General features: G+C 44.4%; 2 protein-coding genes across 2 annotated transcripts in view; both read left to right on the top strand.

The window, feature by feature from the left end:
- The window catches only part of LOC105896058 (scavenger receptor cysteine-rich domain-containing group B protein), a 13,335-nt gene extending 5,436 nt beyond the window's left edge, over positions 1-7,899 (top strand). The window contains exons 3-12 of the mRNA XM_031572737.2: positions 663-695; positions 1,613-1,648; positions 2,439-2,741; positions 3,082-3,153; positions 4,066-4,380; positions 4,682-4,753; positions 5,105-5,194; positions 5,588-5,902; positions 6,844-6,945; positions 7,516-7,899. Of these exons, the coding sequence (XP_031428597.1) occupies positions 663-695; positions 1,613-1,648; positions 2,439-2,741; positions 3,082-3,153; positions 4,066-4,380; positions 4,682-4,753; positions 5,105-5,194; positions 5,588-5,902; positions 6,844-6,945; positions 7,516-7,832 (1,655 nt within the window). The 3' untranslated portion in view covers positions 7,833-7,899. The remainder of the gene's footprint in view (positions 1-662; positions 696-1,612; positions 1,649-2,438; positions 2,742-3,081; positions 3,154-4,065; positions 4,381-4,681; positions 4,754-5,104; positions 5,195-5,587; positions 5,903-6,843; positions 6,946-7,515) is intronic.
- A 2,513-nt stretch (positions 7,900-10,412) lies between these two features.
- ywhag1 (3-monooxygenase/tryptophan 5-monooxygenase activation protein, gamma polypeptide 1) overlaps positions 10,413-17,500 on the top strand; it is an 8,652-nt gene continuing 1,564 nt past the window's right edge. Inside the window, exon 1 of the mRNA XM_012822804.3 lies at positions 10,413-10,676. Coding sequence (XP_012678258.2) covers positions 10,590-10,676 — 87 coding nt within the window. The 5' untranslated portion in view covers positions 10,413-10,589. The remainder of the gene's footprint in view (positions 10,677-17,500) is intronic.

The following is a 17,500-nucleotide window of genomic DNA, read 5'->3' as shown; positions in this document are numbered from 1 at the left end:
CAGTGTGAGGCATTCTGTCAGTGTGAGGCATTCTGTCAGTGTGAGGCATTCTGAGGCATTCTGTCAGTGTGAGGCATTCTGTCAGTGTGAGGCATTCTGAGGCATTCTGTCAGTGTGAGGCATTCTGTCAGTGTGAAGCATTCTGTCAGTGTGAAGCATTCTGAGGCATTCTGTCAGTGTGAGGCATTCTGTCAGTGTGAAGCATTCTGTCAGTGTGAAGCATTCTGTCAGTGTGAGGCATTCTGAGGCATTCTGTCAGTGTGAAGCATTCTGTCAGTGTGAGGCATTCTGAGGCATTCTGTCAGTGTGAAGCATTCTGTCAGTGTGAGGCATTCTGTCAGTGTGAGGCATTCTGTCAGTGTGAGGCATTCTGTCAGTGTGAAGCATTCTGTCAGTGTGAGGCATTCTGAGGCATGTCATGTGCAAAGGAGGACCCTCTTTTCGATCACAGGCACCAGGCGTACCCGTGGGAGAGAGAAACTCATGTCAATGCCCCTCTGTTCAGCTGAATGGGATCTTGCAGCATCCAGACAATCTGTTGTACTAGATGTTTTGGAACCATGTGTGTCCCTTTTAGAAAACATTCTAAATATATGTTAATTTGAGTGTCAAATACTTTCGATACTTAATGAATTTAATAACATTTCTCCCCTTTCGTGCAGGAGATGTCAAAGTAACAAGAAGATCCACACCCAGTGAGTTCAGATTCTCCTTATATATCTAAACATATGCACAGACTGGGAAACATCATGTACTTAGAAAACCAGTGAACATGTATACTATGCGTTATTGCTGCTCAGGCGCCTGGGACTGGGCTTTAGGGGGAAAACATTAGGTGTAATAGCCTGTGAATTCACCTATATTTGAGGGTGTTGAGGAAAACCCCATTTCTTTCTTTGTGATAAGGTGAAACCTGAAACCAGTGCCTCTGTGCTTTATAAGATGAGGTGTATAGGAGCATGGGAGTGTCTCGACCTTAATTCACTTCACAGCGCTCTAATGGCTCACACTGACACACTCTGCGAAAAAGCCCTGTTGAAAGATCAGTTTGAGCAGCCACAGCAACAATAACAATAACATCAGCCATAAGACAACAATAACAATAACAACAGCCACAAGACAACAATACACAGGCAACTGGTCTTAGGCTTTCCACTTTATTTAGGGTGAAAGAGAGAAATCAAACGTGTTCAAGCATTCACTGTTCTTTTAGTTAAGCTGATTTACAGTGCCTTTTTTTTGTTAGTCACCCACGGGAACCCATCTGTCTAAAATGTTTTTTTTTTGTTTTTTTTTCACATATAGAAATGATATCAGTTAATTTGCAGTATTTTTATAATCTTTTCCATAGACGGTTAGAATGCAGTTAACCGAATGCATGTTCACCACAGCCAGAGCTGAACTGGCTTCCTCTTGTGTGTCAAGCCAGGTCTAAAATTACAGGAAAATAGATGTAGTAGATATAGGGGGCAGCAACAATGGAGGGCCAAGAACCTCCTGTCAACAAATAATTTGACCAATGTCTCTCTCTCTCTCTCTCTCTCTCTCTCTCTCTCTCTTTCTCTCTCTCTCTCTCTCTCTCTCTCTCTCTCTTTCTTTCTCTCTCTCTCAGCTAACCACACCACAAGAAGGCCCATGCACTCTCAAGGTAAGACTGAGCTCAGCCCACAAAATACCAAACTCTGATCTCACTCCTTCCATGCTGTTACATTGAATCTGTAACACAGTAACATTCTCTTCGAGGGAGGGACGGAACGGAAAGACAAGGATGGAGGGAGAGAGACAAACGCAGATAGAAAGAGAGAGAGATCACTCTGGCCCACAAGGCACAAAAAACAAGGTCGCTTCCCCTTGCTCTCAATTTCCCTAATCCCCTCAATTACTTATTTCACAGTGCTCGCCCTCCTCCACATTACACGAGGCCTCGGAGTCATGTGTCTTATTTAGTATTATTTTGTGCCTTAAGTTGGAGGGATTAGAGCTATTCTTGCAGGATTCTTCTCGCTATTACCTATCATTATATCAGAGCTATGTTAATCTGTTTCCCCCTCCTTTTTTTCTTATCATATTCCAGACAGTGTTAGACGGCAAGACAGTTACATTCAAGCTGCCTCTGGGTTGTAACTGTATTGTTGCTCATTCGGAACATTCAGGACAGACAATGGCAAAATGATATTATCCCCTCCGATGGACACACACGCTCAGACATCCACATAAAGACACAGAGAGAAAAAAAACGCAGGCTGGGGGTTACGTCTGTATAAATAGAATAGGCCAAATTGGTCCTTTTAGGGATTATGTTTCCTCTTTTTTTCCAGCATAGAGTTAGAGAGTTGGCTCCCTGTGTAAAAGGATTACCCAGTGGCCAAGCATGACTAGACGTATAACGTTCCGATATTCCCTCTTATTAACCCTTATGTGTTATTAACCCTTACCAGTGCGCCTGGTGAATGGGCAGAACCGGTGTGAGGGTCGCGTGGAGATCCACTACAACGACACGTGGGGTACGGTCTGCGACGACGACTGGGACATGGTGGACGCCAACGTGGTGTGCCGCCAACTTGAGTGCGGGCTGGCGGTGGCCGTGGGCAGCAGCTCCCGGTTCGGCCAGGGCACCGGACCCATCCTCCTGGACAACGTGGACTGCAAGGGGGGCGAGCCAGACCTGGCTCAGTGCGGCAGCCTGGGCTGGGGAATCCACAACTGCTACCACTACGAAGACGTGGCCATCACCTGCAAAGGTACAGAATGGACACAAAGCAAATATAAGTTGAAAATGCTGGGAATGTTTTGAATTAAAATGCTGGAATTGGTTGAAAAAGTAGCTTGACAATAGCCATAGTCATAACTGAGCCATACCACTTGTAACCTCAGTATGAATAACCTTGTGCATACTGTAATATACCCCCCAATATGGAGACCCTGAATGCTGTTGCATAGTTCTTAATTTGGACTTGTATATAATAACCTGTCAAACATGCCTTGACATTGCACTGTGCAACTGGCACATGAACTGACTGAATGAGAGTGATTGTGGAAAGGCTGCGTTGGCACTGACTGTCGCCCTCTCTCTGTGGCCAGGCATGGTTGGGCCAGGGTCTCGAGGAGCCCTCGTGGATGCAACCACCCCGTCACGCCGCAAGTCTGGCTTACGTAAGTCCCAACTGCGCCGCGTCTGTGTGGTCCTACCCACCGTAGATACAGTACTGGAGGAGGGGCTGACCCAATTTATGTGTATTAAGTCACTGGAAATGACTCCGAGGTGAATCAAAGTTATGCTGCTGCTTTTTACAATAACCATCAGTGGAAACGTTACTTATTAATCAGACACTCGATGAAATTCAACGTAGATGAGATTTCAAAGGTTCTTGGGTTGAGATGACCAGTACTTCAAGTACTAGTGTTGAAATCCGTGGAAGTGCTTCCCTGGGTATCTAGGTCTTCAGAGGCCCAGCCACACGTGTTCAGAGTGACCTCAGGGTTAAAGTGGAACACCTCTGTTTCTTAACACTTGACACATCCCTGTGTATGCTTGACAGTTCCCGATGACAATATTCCGAGTGTTTTGTTACTGAAACAAAAGTTCAAAGGGTTCTGGTAGAATACATCATGCAGACTACACCTATTGTGATGCTCATCCCTTTATTCTAGACCCACAGTCCCTCCTATGATGCCTCAGGCACAGCTGACTTGTATGGCTAAGGGTTCTAAAGAAAGTAACATATACCCCCTGGGAACCATCCAGACTGGTCACTGAGTCTTTATATTGAGGACAGATTTGGTGAAGTCTTGTTTCCCGGGTGAAACTGCAGCAGGTAACCTGAGAGCGGCTTTTGTTTTCTTCGTTTGGGGGTTCTTCTGGGATTCCTTCTGAGATTTTCAAACTTCCCGTAAAACCCCCCTGTACCTTACTGGAGAATCAGAGAGATCAGATTATGAAAAAGAAATGAATGCCCAAAGGAGACAGGACAGATGAGACAAGCACTGGCACTCGAGCACAGAAACGCTGACTTGCAAATTTAACATTTTAAGTTGGGTGGATTGACGACACCCCTTTTCTTACAGGAGATGGTACCATCCGTCTTGTCGGAGGAGCGAACAACTGCGAGGGAAGGGTGGAGATCTATTACCAAGGCAACTGGGGAACGGTCTGTGATGACGACTGGGGCATAAAAGATGCCGGCGTGGTGTGTCAGCAGATCGGATGCGGCCAAGGAGTCGCCGCTCACACTAATGCCTACTTTGGTTACGGGACCGGGCTGATTCTGCTGGACAATATAAACTGCAATGGCTATGAGAGCCACCTTGATACCTGCTACAGCCTGGGCTGGGGCATCCATAACTGTGGCCATCACGAGGATGCTGGAGTCATATGCTCAGGTTAGGGGATGCCATTAACTGTCATTTCAGCACACAGTCCAATGTGCAATGAAAACCACCCTCAATGAAGTGCTATTAAGGTGCCCTGCTGCTATTGAGGTTCCCCAAACTAGATATACAGATCAGCAGATTTAATGCTTGCTTGCTTTGCAGTGCTTTATTCACATGCCACATACCATGCCTTGAATGTGTCTCTCCACCTAATTAATAGATAAAGTATATCTTTATATATAAAGATCAAGAACGAGAGGATAATTTCATTATTTTCATTGCATTTCCTTTGTCTGTACTCCCTCTGAAGGATCGGAGTCCACTACCCCTGTGCCATCTGTGAACACCGACAGATCATTCCCTCTTAATGGGTCAACTCCAGGTAACGCTCACAGTCATCTCTGCTGGCAGACGCATAGAATACAATAAACAAATGTGAGCCAAGGCATGCAAAGCCTGTGTCTGGCCATCTGGCATTCTGTGAACACTAAAAACCCATCACCAAGCAACGGGGGACTTTTGGTTAAAAAGCCATTGCCAGGCAACTGAGTTTCTCCTACCAACTTCACTGATGCAATGCATCCGATTCACCAGTAGAGGGGGCCACATGAATCACTGTCCTTTCGAGATCCATACTCTTCTCAGTTTGTGTGTCTTCCTTGTGGTGGCTTTTCATTTGTGTTGTGATCTAATTTGGTCGGTCTGTTTCTACAAGACTCTTTTTTGCTCTCAGTCACAGATACAGACACAGAGTTAGCATCCACAGCAACACCACCTACTACCACTACTACTACCACTACTACTGTAAGCACCACAACTAAACGTAAGTGAATCCGTGCGGACTGTCAACTATAGTTAGGCCCCTGTTGCACAAAACAAGCACAATGACAACTTAAAGGGAGAGATTTTATGCATCTACATTTGAACATAGATCTCTCCGTACAGAGACACAAACAAGGATCATACTTTAAATTATACTATGTGCCCACTAGAAGTGAATATAAGGAAATACAGATATTTGGACTTTTTCTTGAGCGAACTACAAATTCATTTAAGAGCAGATTGTTCATGTTATTGAATGTTATATTACAATGTGAGGCCCAAGTGATCAAATCGGCTGTGCAGCTGTTTTACCCTCCACAGTTATAATCTGTCAAGTAGAAAAGTGACCTAACCTCCTGCTCCTCCTGCTCCTCCTGCTCCTCCTGCTCTCCAGCTAAGCCTACCATCCGTGTGGTGAATGGTAACAGTAGTTGCAAGGGCCGCGTGGAGGTGTTCCACAACAACCTGTGGGGGACGGTGTGCGATGACGAATGGGACATGGACAACGCCCGGGTGGTGTGCCGACAGCTGGGCTGCGGGCCGCCCATCGCGGCCAAGCAGCTGGCCTACTTTGGCTACGGCTCGGGCCCCATCATGCTGGACAACGTGGACTGCATCGGCAACGAGCGCCAGCTCATCGATTGCTTCAACCTGGGCTGGCTCCAACACAACTGTGGCCACCACGAGGACGCTGGAGTCATCTGCTCACGTAAGCACACACACACACACACACACAGACACACACACACCACGAGGACGCTGGAGTCATCTGCTCACGTAAGCCCTGCTTTTAGAAGTGGTCTCGTGATTAGGAGTGTGCAAGCGTGCAGAGAATAGAAGACGAACACACCAATGAATATGCACGGGTTCTGTCTCATTAAGTATTATTCACACACGCAGTTGTACACACACACACACACACACACACACACACACACACACACACAATGATAGTCACACACACACACACACACACACACACACACACACACACACACACACACACACACACACACACACACACACACACACACGCGCACACACACACACACACACACACACACACACACACACACACACACACACACACACACACACACACACACACACACACACACACACACACACACACACAAACGCATGCGCACTCATTCTCTACCCACCACGTTTGCCACAGTAAGTCCTCTTGAGTGATGACTCACTCCCCAGTCACTCTCTCCAGTCATGCTTTACTCAGTGAGTATCCCCCCCCCACCCCCACATCCACACCCACTGGCTCGTTCGTCACTGCTCTGTGTGAGAGTGCAGAATGCATGAATGCATCAAATATAGAGAGCCCAGTCAGGGAGGATCAGCATCCTCAGAAGCCCACGGGACAAAGACTCAGCTCTGCTGGGCTAAAGCGGCTCACGTGAATAAATATATGCATGGAAGTGCTCAATGTATAAGGCTCATTGAAAAAAGGTTGTGTTCGGTTTAGCTGGCAAAGTTGGTACAGGCATCGAGCAAACGTGTAAATGCCGTTTCTATAGAAAAACACTGATTGCTAATGAATCATCTAATGTTATCACGAATTTAGTGGAGGTGATTGTGTGTCTGACAAAATGATTTATGGATTATTTATTCAGCATTTTTATCTCCTGTTCCCAGCCTTCACTGAGTTTCTGGGGATAGGGAGAGACTTCGGCATGACTGTGAAGATGCCCACGGCTACAGGGCCTGCCAGGATGCCCACGGCCTCGACTCCACAGGGTAAAACCTCCCTCTGTTCCTCGCTGAAAACAGACCATCGTGGGTTAATATTAGGGTTCCAGGATATGGGTTTCAATATGAGTGTCAATGTGCTTTTCGTCTAATGTATCATAGACAATTTGCTTGCTGATACACTGAAGCATCAGTGATTCTTCTGTAGCTAGACTTGTATTACTACCACAATGTCTGTCCTTTAAGGATGTACTTTTGTTAGTTTAAGAGTCAATTGACTTGGCATCTTGCTTCCCCTAATGTTACCTTACATTACATAATGTTTAATTCTATTTAGAAGTCAGGCCAAAATCCAGTTCCTTCTTTTCTGCATAGTATAGCACATGAAGGTAGCATAATACTGTATGCTCTGTCCAAGGGTTCACCCTACCTAAGGAAACATACAATTACTTCCAATGGCCTTTTCCAGGTTTCATACACTTCGTATGAGAGATAGCACAATTATTAAATCACACATTGAATCTGTACCTCATACACATACCTATGATGAATTCACACAGTCCTCACACAGTCTCTCTCTCTCTCTCTCTCTCTCTCTCTCTCTCTCTCTCTCTCCAGGTCTCGTAAGGCTTTCCCACGGCCAGCACCAGTGTGAGGGCCGTGTGGAGCTGTTCTCACAGGGGGCGTGGGGCACGGTGTGCGACGACGCGTGGGACCTCCCGGACGCCCAGGTGGTGTGCAGGCAGGTGGGCTGCGGCGAGGCCACGGTGGCCAGGGGCCAGTCCTACTTCGGGCCGGGCGCCGGCCTCATCGTCATGGACAATCTCAAGTGCACGGGGACGGAGGCCACCCTCAACGAATGCTCCCACATAGCGTGGAACGTCCACAATTGCGACCACTCGGAGGACGCAGGCGTCACCTGCTCGCTGTCGTGATTGCGCCCCGCGGGGGCCACAGTCTCTGTCACTATTGCCATAGCAACGAGCGGGTGAGGGGGGGGGGGGGGGCAGCGCTGACACCTGGACTTGTACACAATTTGTAAATAATAAGCTCACCCTGACTCCTCAAGGAGAAAGAAATGACCAAACAATTTAAACAAAAACGAAACACGCAAAACCCCAACATATATCACTAAATATGATGAATATATATTCCTATTATGCACTTTATAAATATATAAATGAATAAATATAATTATATATATATATTAAAGACACTGTATACATTTTTTGATAAACAAAAGAAACCAAAGCTTTAGACTGCCTCTATCTTTGTCTCTGTTTTTTCTGTCGTGATGCTGAAATATTTAGCATACATGTCAGCCGTGCCGTCCCACATTCTTTGATGGTTGAGGAGGGTACACTGGAGCAAGGCCATTCATTATTCAGTCTGTAGATGAAAGGGTTCCTCCTACCTCTCCCAACTTGCTGACACATCTTCACCAAACAGGGGGTTGATAACCAGCCTCTGTTGGAAAGAGAAAACCACAGAGTCAAGGTTTATTCTCATTTGTTTGCATTGGGCAGACGGACAGACAGATAGGATGATTTCTGCACGATGATGCCCGAGCCTCTTTTTCAGACTCGTCTCTAATTTATTTCAGGCCGGAGCCGGATGGCTTCCTGATCAAAGACACTTTCATTTCCTCAGCTTTGAGCTTTTTTGGTTCCGTGTGCTGTCTGAGCTTCAACACCTGCTCTCTGTAAATAATCATGCTGGTCCCTTTCCCTGTACTGCACATTGGAGTCTTTGGTTGGGTTTCTCTCTTTGGTGACTGTTAGCATAAAAAATGATATATTCAGTACCCTGCTTAATATGGACGGTTTTCCACAGACTTTAGGTTACACTGAATGAAGTTACCACAGGTTTGAGGGGAGCCATCGTCTCAACATGTGAGTCTGTAGAGCAATCACTGTGTTTATTAGCGCCTGTGAGCTTTCTGTTCTATTCGAGCCTATGATCTCCATTTCATTTCAAATGTCTCAAAAACCTTCACTAGTATGTACTTTACATCACACATCAATCACTATCAGTCTGTGACACTAAGGCTTCTGTAGTTGTATTTGTTGTCTTAACCATTTGTTGATTTCAGAAGAGAATATCCATTAGAAATGTATCCAGTGGTATTGGGAAAACATTTCATTAAGGTGGATGAGGCTTAAAAAATGTGCTACAATGTACCCCTGGAAGGATGCTACAGAGCCAGTAAAACCTCTCCGTGGTCTTGTTGGCGATTGTGTCCAAAACGGCTTTGGAACAGTGAAACAACTCTCAGGTTCAGAGTCAGACTCCTTCATTGTAGCCGTCATAGAAATCAACTACGCTCTCTAAAGCCAACCATTTCAGAGGTGTTATAAAGCCAAGCTGGTGAGGGACATTTGCTTGCATATATAGACTTTTGCATTAAAAAGTACTGGTGACTTCCTTGACATGATGTGGAATGCCTCCTGTTGGATTTTCTGTTGGATTTAGTCTTTCTCAACATTTACTGTAGTTTTATCTTGTAAAAATAAAGAAATAAAATTTCAACACAATGTCCTTTTGTTGAAAACAATGTCCCTTAAGTCACTTGTGATTTGAATTTAGAGGCAATTCAAAGTAAGTACAAGTGCAGATAAAGGTAGCTGAAGTATGGTGCCAGCCTTTTCCCCAAATACAATCTATTATTTATTTCAAATACTGTTGAGTATTATAATATTGTCCTCTGTACTGTAAGCAGAGTGAAGCCCATGCTGTGTCAGGTGGCCATTTATTTTGGCATCCGAGTTGGAAGTCTGTTGGATTTCTGGCTTAGGCATTTTTTCTCTGGGTAAGCTCCGCGTACAGATGAGAGGCCTGGATTACTAGCAGCGCAGCAGCCATTTGGTGTCCTTCTTTTGGAGCCAAATAAATAAATATATAAATAAATAAATCACTCGTCCCAAAACAGCTGCTCAGAACGAATGTTCCGTTCAGCCAAGAGAAAGATGGGATGTGTGTGGGGTTGGTGGGTTGTGCTCAGGTCTGTTGCATGGGCTGTAAATAGAGACGTACTATTGTTTCCACAACTTAACACAGCTGCATGAGGTGGTCAGTCAGGCTATGTCAATTCCAATGAAGAAATTAGTTGATAGTCATGTGAGCAAATAAACAAAACAGAATTAACAGTGACTAAATGAAAAAAAAAAACAGCTGTAAAAAAAACATGTTTGCACAGTATAGTTTCCTTGGCTCCAAAAAATAGGCCTACTTCACCATAATTTACCATTAATACGACTTTGTATTTACAACCTTAGACATCATGTAGTATATAATAGGCTACTTTTAAACATATTGGACAAGATGGTGGGACAGCAACGTGAATCTGGACAGCCCAAACATCAACACATATTCTTTACAACACCTCTATGAAGGGCCTAACAAAATTCCTCTGCCTAAGCATTAACACCCGCTTCCCATAAAAGGGACGCTGCATTGTTACATCATTACGCAAAGGCACGCCTGTTCTTTAATGGTGACGCAATGAAGAGAAAGTGTACGAAGGGGGAGGGGGTATCCCATCGGAGTCGGCACGCGCAGACAGCAGGGAGAAGCCTCAGCAGCTAGACGATACCGTTGTATTTTTCCTGTGAACCGAGTGAATAGCTAAATATCTCTGTTTCAACATTTTCTCTTAAAAACGTAGGTTGACGTCTGTATTTAAGAAATTTAAAATGGTTGATCGCGAGCAGCTGGTTCAGAAAGCCAGGCTGGCTGAGCAGGCAGAGCGATATGACGATATGGCAGCTGCCATGAAATCGGTAAGTTCAGCTGAATCATATTTCTGAATTTATAAAACGTTTATGAGCCGGTTTCACAATTCTTTATGTGACTGTGTCTAGCTGCATTTATATTCAGTTGAATTTACTTATCACCATGATAGGTTATCGTTTTTTTCATTCATGAATTTAATTTCTTGTCTAAGAAATTGCCTTAACAGTCCACATTTCATGTCGGTCTTGTGAAGGACCTTAATGTTAAAGTTAACTGCATTGTAGATTATTTTGAGTAAGGTCTGTTCTCTATACTCACTGTTCTATAATATAGGGCCTATGTAGGGAATATTACCCAAACCGGTTGAAATGAAGTCAGTTTTTAAAACAGAGATAATAATATTCCTTGTTGTAAAACGGACCATATATTGCTTTTATTTTTAGTTATTGGAGCCAGAGATAGGGTGGAGAGTGGTTGTCATTTTGACAAGAGGGAATCAACTAACGAGGAAAGCGGACGAATGCAGACTGTTTGATCTTGGGGCGGTGCCTTTTGACAGATCTTTTTTAATTCAGCAGCATGGCCATAGGAGTGTTCTGATGAGACGTTAACACATGCTATCACACCACAGTTAGTAGGAAGATTTACCACGTTTTCAAGTGACCGATTATCACGACATATAATCAGAGTGTGCCGTTTATGTCAGGCTCTTGTTTTGTGGTCTGAACCAGACAGCAGCGTGAATCAGTGATACTTTGATTCACCAGGGGAATGAATGGCAGCGTTCCGCTCTTGGTATTCTGAAAGAGGCACGCTCTTTTCAGCACGCTTTATTAGCCCGATTTAATACAGTGAAGGGTGCAAATACGCAACCTGTGCACTGCCCTCAAATCTACCCATAAAGCACACGATTGAGAGCGCTCCGCTTTCGCTCTGCAATAAAGCAAACACGCCGTTGTGCTGTATCTCTGAGACAGTTCGTCAGTAATAATGCCCACTGTGAAACGTGGGAGGCAGCAGACATCCACCCCGGGCCATCGGTGATCGTTGTCATATTGCAGTCTTTGCGATGAACGAATGTGATAACGTTTGGCATCAACCACTCGCTTCCTCGACCTCCAAGGAAGGCAGGTTCCCTTCCCCAAGGCGTGTCGCAGAGTGTGCCAAGGTGCAGTGTCCGTACTGCACCATTTCGTCTGATCCAGCTGTTCAATTTATCAGCTAAGCAGTTGAGAAAGCCAGTGAGAAACTGATGTAGGTTGAGAGCCGCTGTGATTTAGGAGGGGTCAGTGTAGGCTGCCATACAATAGCAGGGCTCCAGACGTGCTGGGTGTAGAGCCCCCCCCACTCTCATGTCTGCACTCCATCTCACATGGGGAGGCTCACTACTTCAAACTATCATATATCATATCATATATAATTCAGTATGCATTGGCTATGCGTTCTGAATCAGATAGCATTGGAATAAAGACTAATGGAAGCCCTATCTGACCAGAGTGATAATGTAATGTAACATGACACAGCGGCTGTACAACAGGGTTCAATGCAGGGTGTGCTTTAGGGGAGACCGTTTTTTCTCATCAACTCGGTAATGAAAATAGTGTAAGTGCATTAGCTGTGAGTTAAGGTGGGCTTGAAAAAGAAAAGTGCTTTGTCATTCTGTTGAGTCTTCAGAACGCCTCAAGTGCTTGATGTGTGCACAGCAAATAAAGGGATGGGCATGGCCACAGGGCATTCTCATGGCAGGCCTGCTCATTTATCGGCAGTGCAGAGCTGCAAATAACATTCCAGTTAGCTATGTCCCTGCCGTATCCTTAAATCTCGGTTCTGTCTGTAGCCTCCTACAGAGTCTGTGGGGTGGGGTCGGGGGGAAGGAGCTCCCTTGACAGAGCAGGTGCTTTTTGAAGATTTTGGTGTGGTAGAGTGGGACTAGGCTGGACTAGGGCAGACCACCCTGACAGACATGGCCAGTCTCACTGCTGCAGAGGGCATATGGGGTGTGTCTTCTGTAATGGCCATCAGCTCCAGGGTATCCTTCACCACTGCAGTCACTCAAATGACCACTGGCTCTCTCTCTCCTCACACCCTCCACCACAGTTGCAGAATTTTGGGTTGACTCGTAGTCTATGCCCTGTCATTGTTGGTTGATTGAAGCATAATATGCCAATATAATATTTGTCAATTACAGTGATATCCTTCTAACTGCTGTCTAGTTTGAATAGTGCCTGAACCCTGTGACAGGAACGGTTTGTTTGATTTGACTGATGACTGATTCTGTTTCTGTAGTTTTCAAAGCTACTTAAAGCGATATGGCTAAGAGCCATTTGTATATTAGAATGTATCCCACAACATTGCTGTGGCAAAACCTTTACTGCATTTCCCAAAACCACAACCAACTGTTAGGACCAAGATAATGAAAAGAGACAGTGCTCATTTAGTAGCACGGAATTTGGAAATACAGCCCTGGTTTGTGTACAGGTAGGAGAAACCCCCTAGATAGATCATGGGTAGATACTCCATATCTTACCCATCATGTGGCCACAAGCTCTCTTCCTGAAGTTTAACTACTGACGCCACTTAAGGCCCTGGGATACACTGTTTTCCAGTGTTAATCTTTTATGAGTTTTATTTTTAGGTGCATGTTAACTTCCTGCAGTGTAAAAAAAAAAAAATCCTCTAGTCACTAATGGTTATACAACAACAATGAGGTACTTGAAGCAAGAACCCCCTCTCCTTGTGCATTGGCCCATCGCAGAAACCACTTTTGCCCCCCGCCCCCCCTGCTTCCACCAGCCCCTGCGCATTCATTCCTCCGCCTGCACCGTCTCCTAGTGCACTCCGTCTCCATGCCCATGGGCCCTGGGGAGTGTGCGGTCGGAAGGGTTGTCATATCCGCTTAGCGGGAGAGAGAAAGGGAGACCAAGAAAGAGAAAGAGGAAGAGAGTTAGCGAGAATATAGACCTTATTAATGAAACAAGGGATTGATAGACAGAGAGAGAGAGAGAGAGAGAGAGAGAGAGAGAGAGAGAGAGAGATTTGTGCCCAGACTATATTTTGTGGGCTACCTGTCAGTGGACTGGGGAGAGCATGAGTTCCACAGGCCCTATCCCTAATAGGAGACCCTGATTTGGTGCCAATCCCGGCTGACTAAATATTACTGGACTGTGCTTACTGGCAATTATAAAGCTGTTTGTAGATAGCAGGGCAAATGTTGGGCTGCATCACAAGATAGTTGCCGCCGACCGCCGCTCTATGAAAGAACAGAGAATTCTTTTGTGATCCGAGCCGTTGTTGGTCCTCATTCCCCGAACCACAGACCAAAGGCATGTTTTGCAACCTGTTCCTGAGGTTGTTAACTTCCAACCCCACCCTCAGGTGCACTTTGCTTTACGGAAGCAGCGAACAGCACCGCATGAGGATGACTCAGATCATGCCAGCATCTGGTTCGATGATTAGATAGTGTAAATCCAATGGGAATACACAAACAGAGTAGCCAAGGGCGTTGGGTAATCAGTTACCAATGTTACAATATGTCACTGTGTGTCACCAATTTAACAGTGTGTTGTGTCGTAGTTGGGAATCAACCTATTTCATATTTATATGCATGTTATATGCACCGTCAACCTTTATGCATATACATATACATACACACACATACAAACACACACACACACACACACACACACACACACACACACACACACACACACACACACATACACACACACATACACATACACACACACACACACACACACACACACACACACATACACACACACACACACACACACACACACACATATATATATACACACTCACGCACACACACATATATATATAAAGAGAGAGAGAGTGATATCTAATATGCATGCTGACTCTCTCTCTCATGATGTCTACACACTTATCTGTTTCATTCTTGGTAGCACACACTTATCTGTATCATTCTTGGTAGTACACACTTATCTGTATCATTCTTGGTAGTACACACTTATCTGTATCATTCTTGGTAGTACACACTTATCTGTTTCATTCTTGGTAGTACACACTTATCTGTTTCATTCTTGGTAGCACACACTTATCTGTTTCATTCTTGGTAGCACACACTTATCTGTTTCATTCTTGGTAGTACACACTTATCTATTTCATTCTTGGTAGTACACACTTATCTGTATCATTCTTGGTAGCACACACTTATCTGTTTCATTCTTGGTAGTACACACTTATCTGTATCATTCTTGGTAGCACACACTTATCTGTTTCATTCTTGGTAGTACACACTTATCTGTATCACAAATATTTCTCTCCCTCTGCCTCTCAACTGTGTATTGCACTGATGGTCCATAAACACACAGTGATGTTAAATGGACCTTAACCCTCATAAAACCAAATGTTCTCTCCTTCCCCCTTTGTATCTCTATCATTGCTGCGGCTCCATAGTCCAGTCAGACACCTGATCTAGATGAAACACTTTACCTGCAACAAGGCCAGTAAGTTGTTCAAAAGGTTGAACCGACAGGTAAAGGATAATCAAATCAGCCATTGTGCGACATGTAGTGTGTTTTAATGGAAGGCTGACGGTGAAGTAGCTGAGATTGTAGCCAGTGCGGCCATATGCCGGCTCACAGTAGCTATTCATCGGCCCGTGGCTGACGATCGTCTGTCATAAGCACAGCTGCTGCTGCTGCTGCTACCAGGAGGCTTCTGAGGACCTTTTCTCCCCTCCCCATCCCCCTACACACTCATCACACTCTTCGAACACACACACATGGAGCCTCTCCCCTCCCCTCCCCCCTACCCCTTCCTTCTATTCCATCCTCCTCCTCCATTACTTCCTTCACAGGCTCAGGCCACTTCTCTCTCTGTCTCTCTCTTTCTGTCTCTCTCTCTCTGTCTCTGTCTCTGTCTCTGTCTCGGTCCTGAAGACACTATGGCAGCAGCAGGAGATTGTCAGTCCACTCAAACAAAAGCAGATTGTCTTGTTTCCATGGAAACCATAGATGGTATAGTGATAGACTGCACTTTGACCACCCCCGGACGTAGAGGTCTTAAGTCCGGAAGAGCTGAAAGGGAGGGTGAAAGGAGCCTCACAGACAAACCAAACCTCACAGATAACCGGCATCAGACAGATAAAAGCCTCTGAAATACACAGAGTGCTGATGAACTGTCACTAAACCCAGCCATTCTGATATGAGTTGATTGTCATGTTGTGCCTTAGTTATACCCCTAGGTTATGTCTTTACTATGGACAGGATCATACTGGTTACTGGTGCAGTATTTATGTGTTATGTTTTTTTTTCCAGACAACATGGTAATATGACATCTGTCTCCTTTCAGAAGCATAACATTTTGGAGGGTTAGAGATTGGTCATTTTTTGCATACAGATGGAAATCACAGGAAGTCATCAAAGAAAGGGGACAGCCAAGGTTTAAATGTGGTTTCATCAATAGGTTGTGTCGTCTAAATATTGTACTATCTAGATTGCATTGAGGTCAGATTTAAGGATGACTCTGTTTTTATGTGTAGGTGTGTGGGAGGGTAGACATGGGTGTGTTTGAGTGTCACATGAAGCATGGCAAAGAAATGGAAGGACAGAAGGATATACTGGGTAGAGAGAGAGAGAGAGAGAGGGAGCCTTGGAGTCAGCCATCTTTCCACCCACTCCCAATCTGTCAAATACACACAGCTTCCACAAAAATCTAGTGCTGATTCAGATTGTGCCACAGAACCTTGTGCACATTTACCATTTAGTTTCAGGTTATACGATCAGGTGCCAGATTCAGCACAACCATTCCATTCAGATAGAAGGCACTGCAAATTACAGTTTTTCTCAGTCGGTTTGGTACATTTCTCGAATCATTTTCAAAACAGCACATTTTGAAAACAGTAAGTGCATTTCTTGGAACAATTCGTACAAACAACACCACCCAATGAATCACCTGCAAAAGCTCAAAATGCTTAGCTTATGACTCGAAACTACATTGCTAATTACTAATTGCATCAATGATTGTCAGTGCCACCAAAAAGGAAGCCCTTTTGTCATGGTTTGTAACCAAGGCAGTAAAAATACTTAGTCATGTTTTCACTGTAAACTTATATCCTAGAAGGGTATTCCTTATTTCCAAATTAGCTTTTTACTGTATCTTTCACACATAGTAATTCATGGGTTGAGAAACAATGGGACAGTATGTTATCCAGTCATGATGATCATAGACATTTCTAGATGTTTTGGGGGGTAAGACTAAACAGCAGATGATTGTACATACTCTTTTGCATAAATGTGCAAAAGGATTTGCAAAATGTGCAAATGGATGAGAATTTCCTGGTATGATGTGGAGGTTAACTTAACAGTTTTGAGAATTTGAATTCTGATCTGAGAAATGTACCAAAGTGACTGAGAAAAACTGTAATCATAAGATACCGATATAAATTAGCTTTGTAATTATCCCTGTTATAGCACATAGAAATCTAAATGAAATAAAATCTCCTCTTTGTCAGAGTGGTAAAAACTCATACACTCACCCTTAGTCAGTTTCTCTCGACCTATAATGTAGTTAATGCTTTGACCATTGTTGACTGCATGCAGTTTTTAGAGTAAGGGTTATTTTGCCTTTTGTATTTGGTGTCAGACTCAAAACTCAGGGATATGTTAACTTGCATCGCCAAAATGCGCTGTTTAAAAAAACAAAAATTCTCTCAGCTGAAATCTCAGTCAAGAGGAAAGCAGCTTATAGGAAGTAATCAAGGCAGCTTAATCACTTTCTCTCTTTTGTGCATTCTGGGTTCACCAAAAGCCTTTTTGGCTCTGTCTGTGAGTGGTGTCCTCACAATCACAAGTCACTATTTGGAGCCGTATAAAACAGTTCATGT

This window comes from Clupea harengus, chromosome 8, assembly GCF_900700415.2.
Source record: "Clupea harengus chromosome 8, Ch_v2.0.2, whole genome shotgun sequence".
In the NCBI taxonomy this organism is placed as follows: domain Eukaryota; kingdom Metazoa; phylum Chordata; class Actinopteri; order Clupeiformes; family Clupeidae; genus Clupea; species Clupea harengus.
This window is presented reverse-complemented; position numbering and strand designations above follow the sequence as displayed.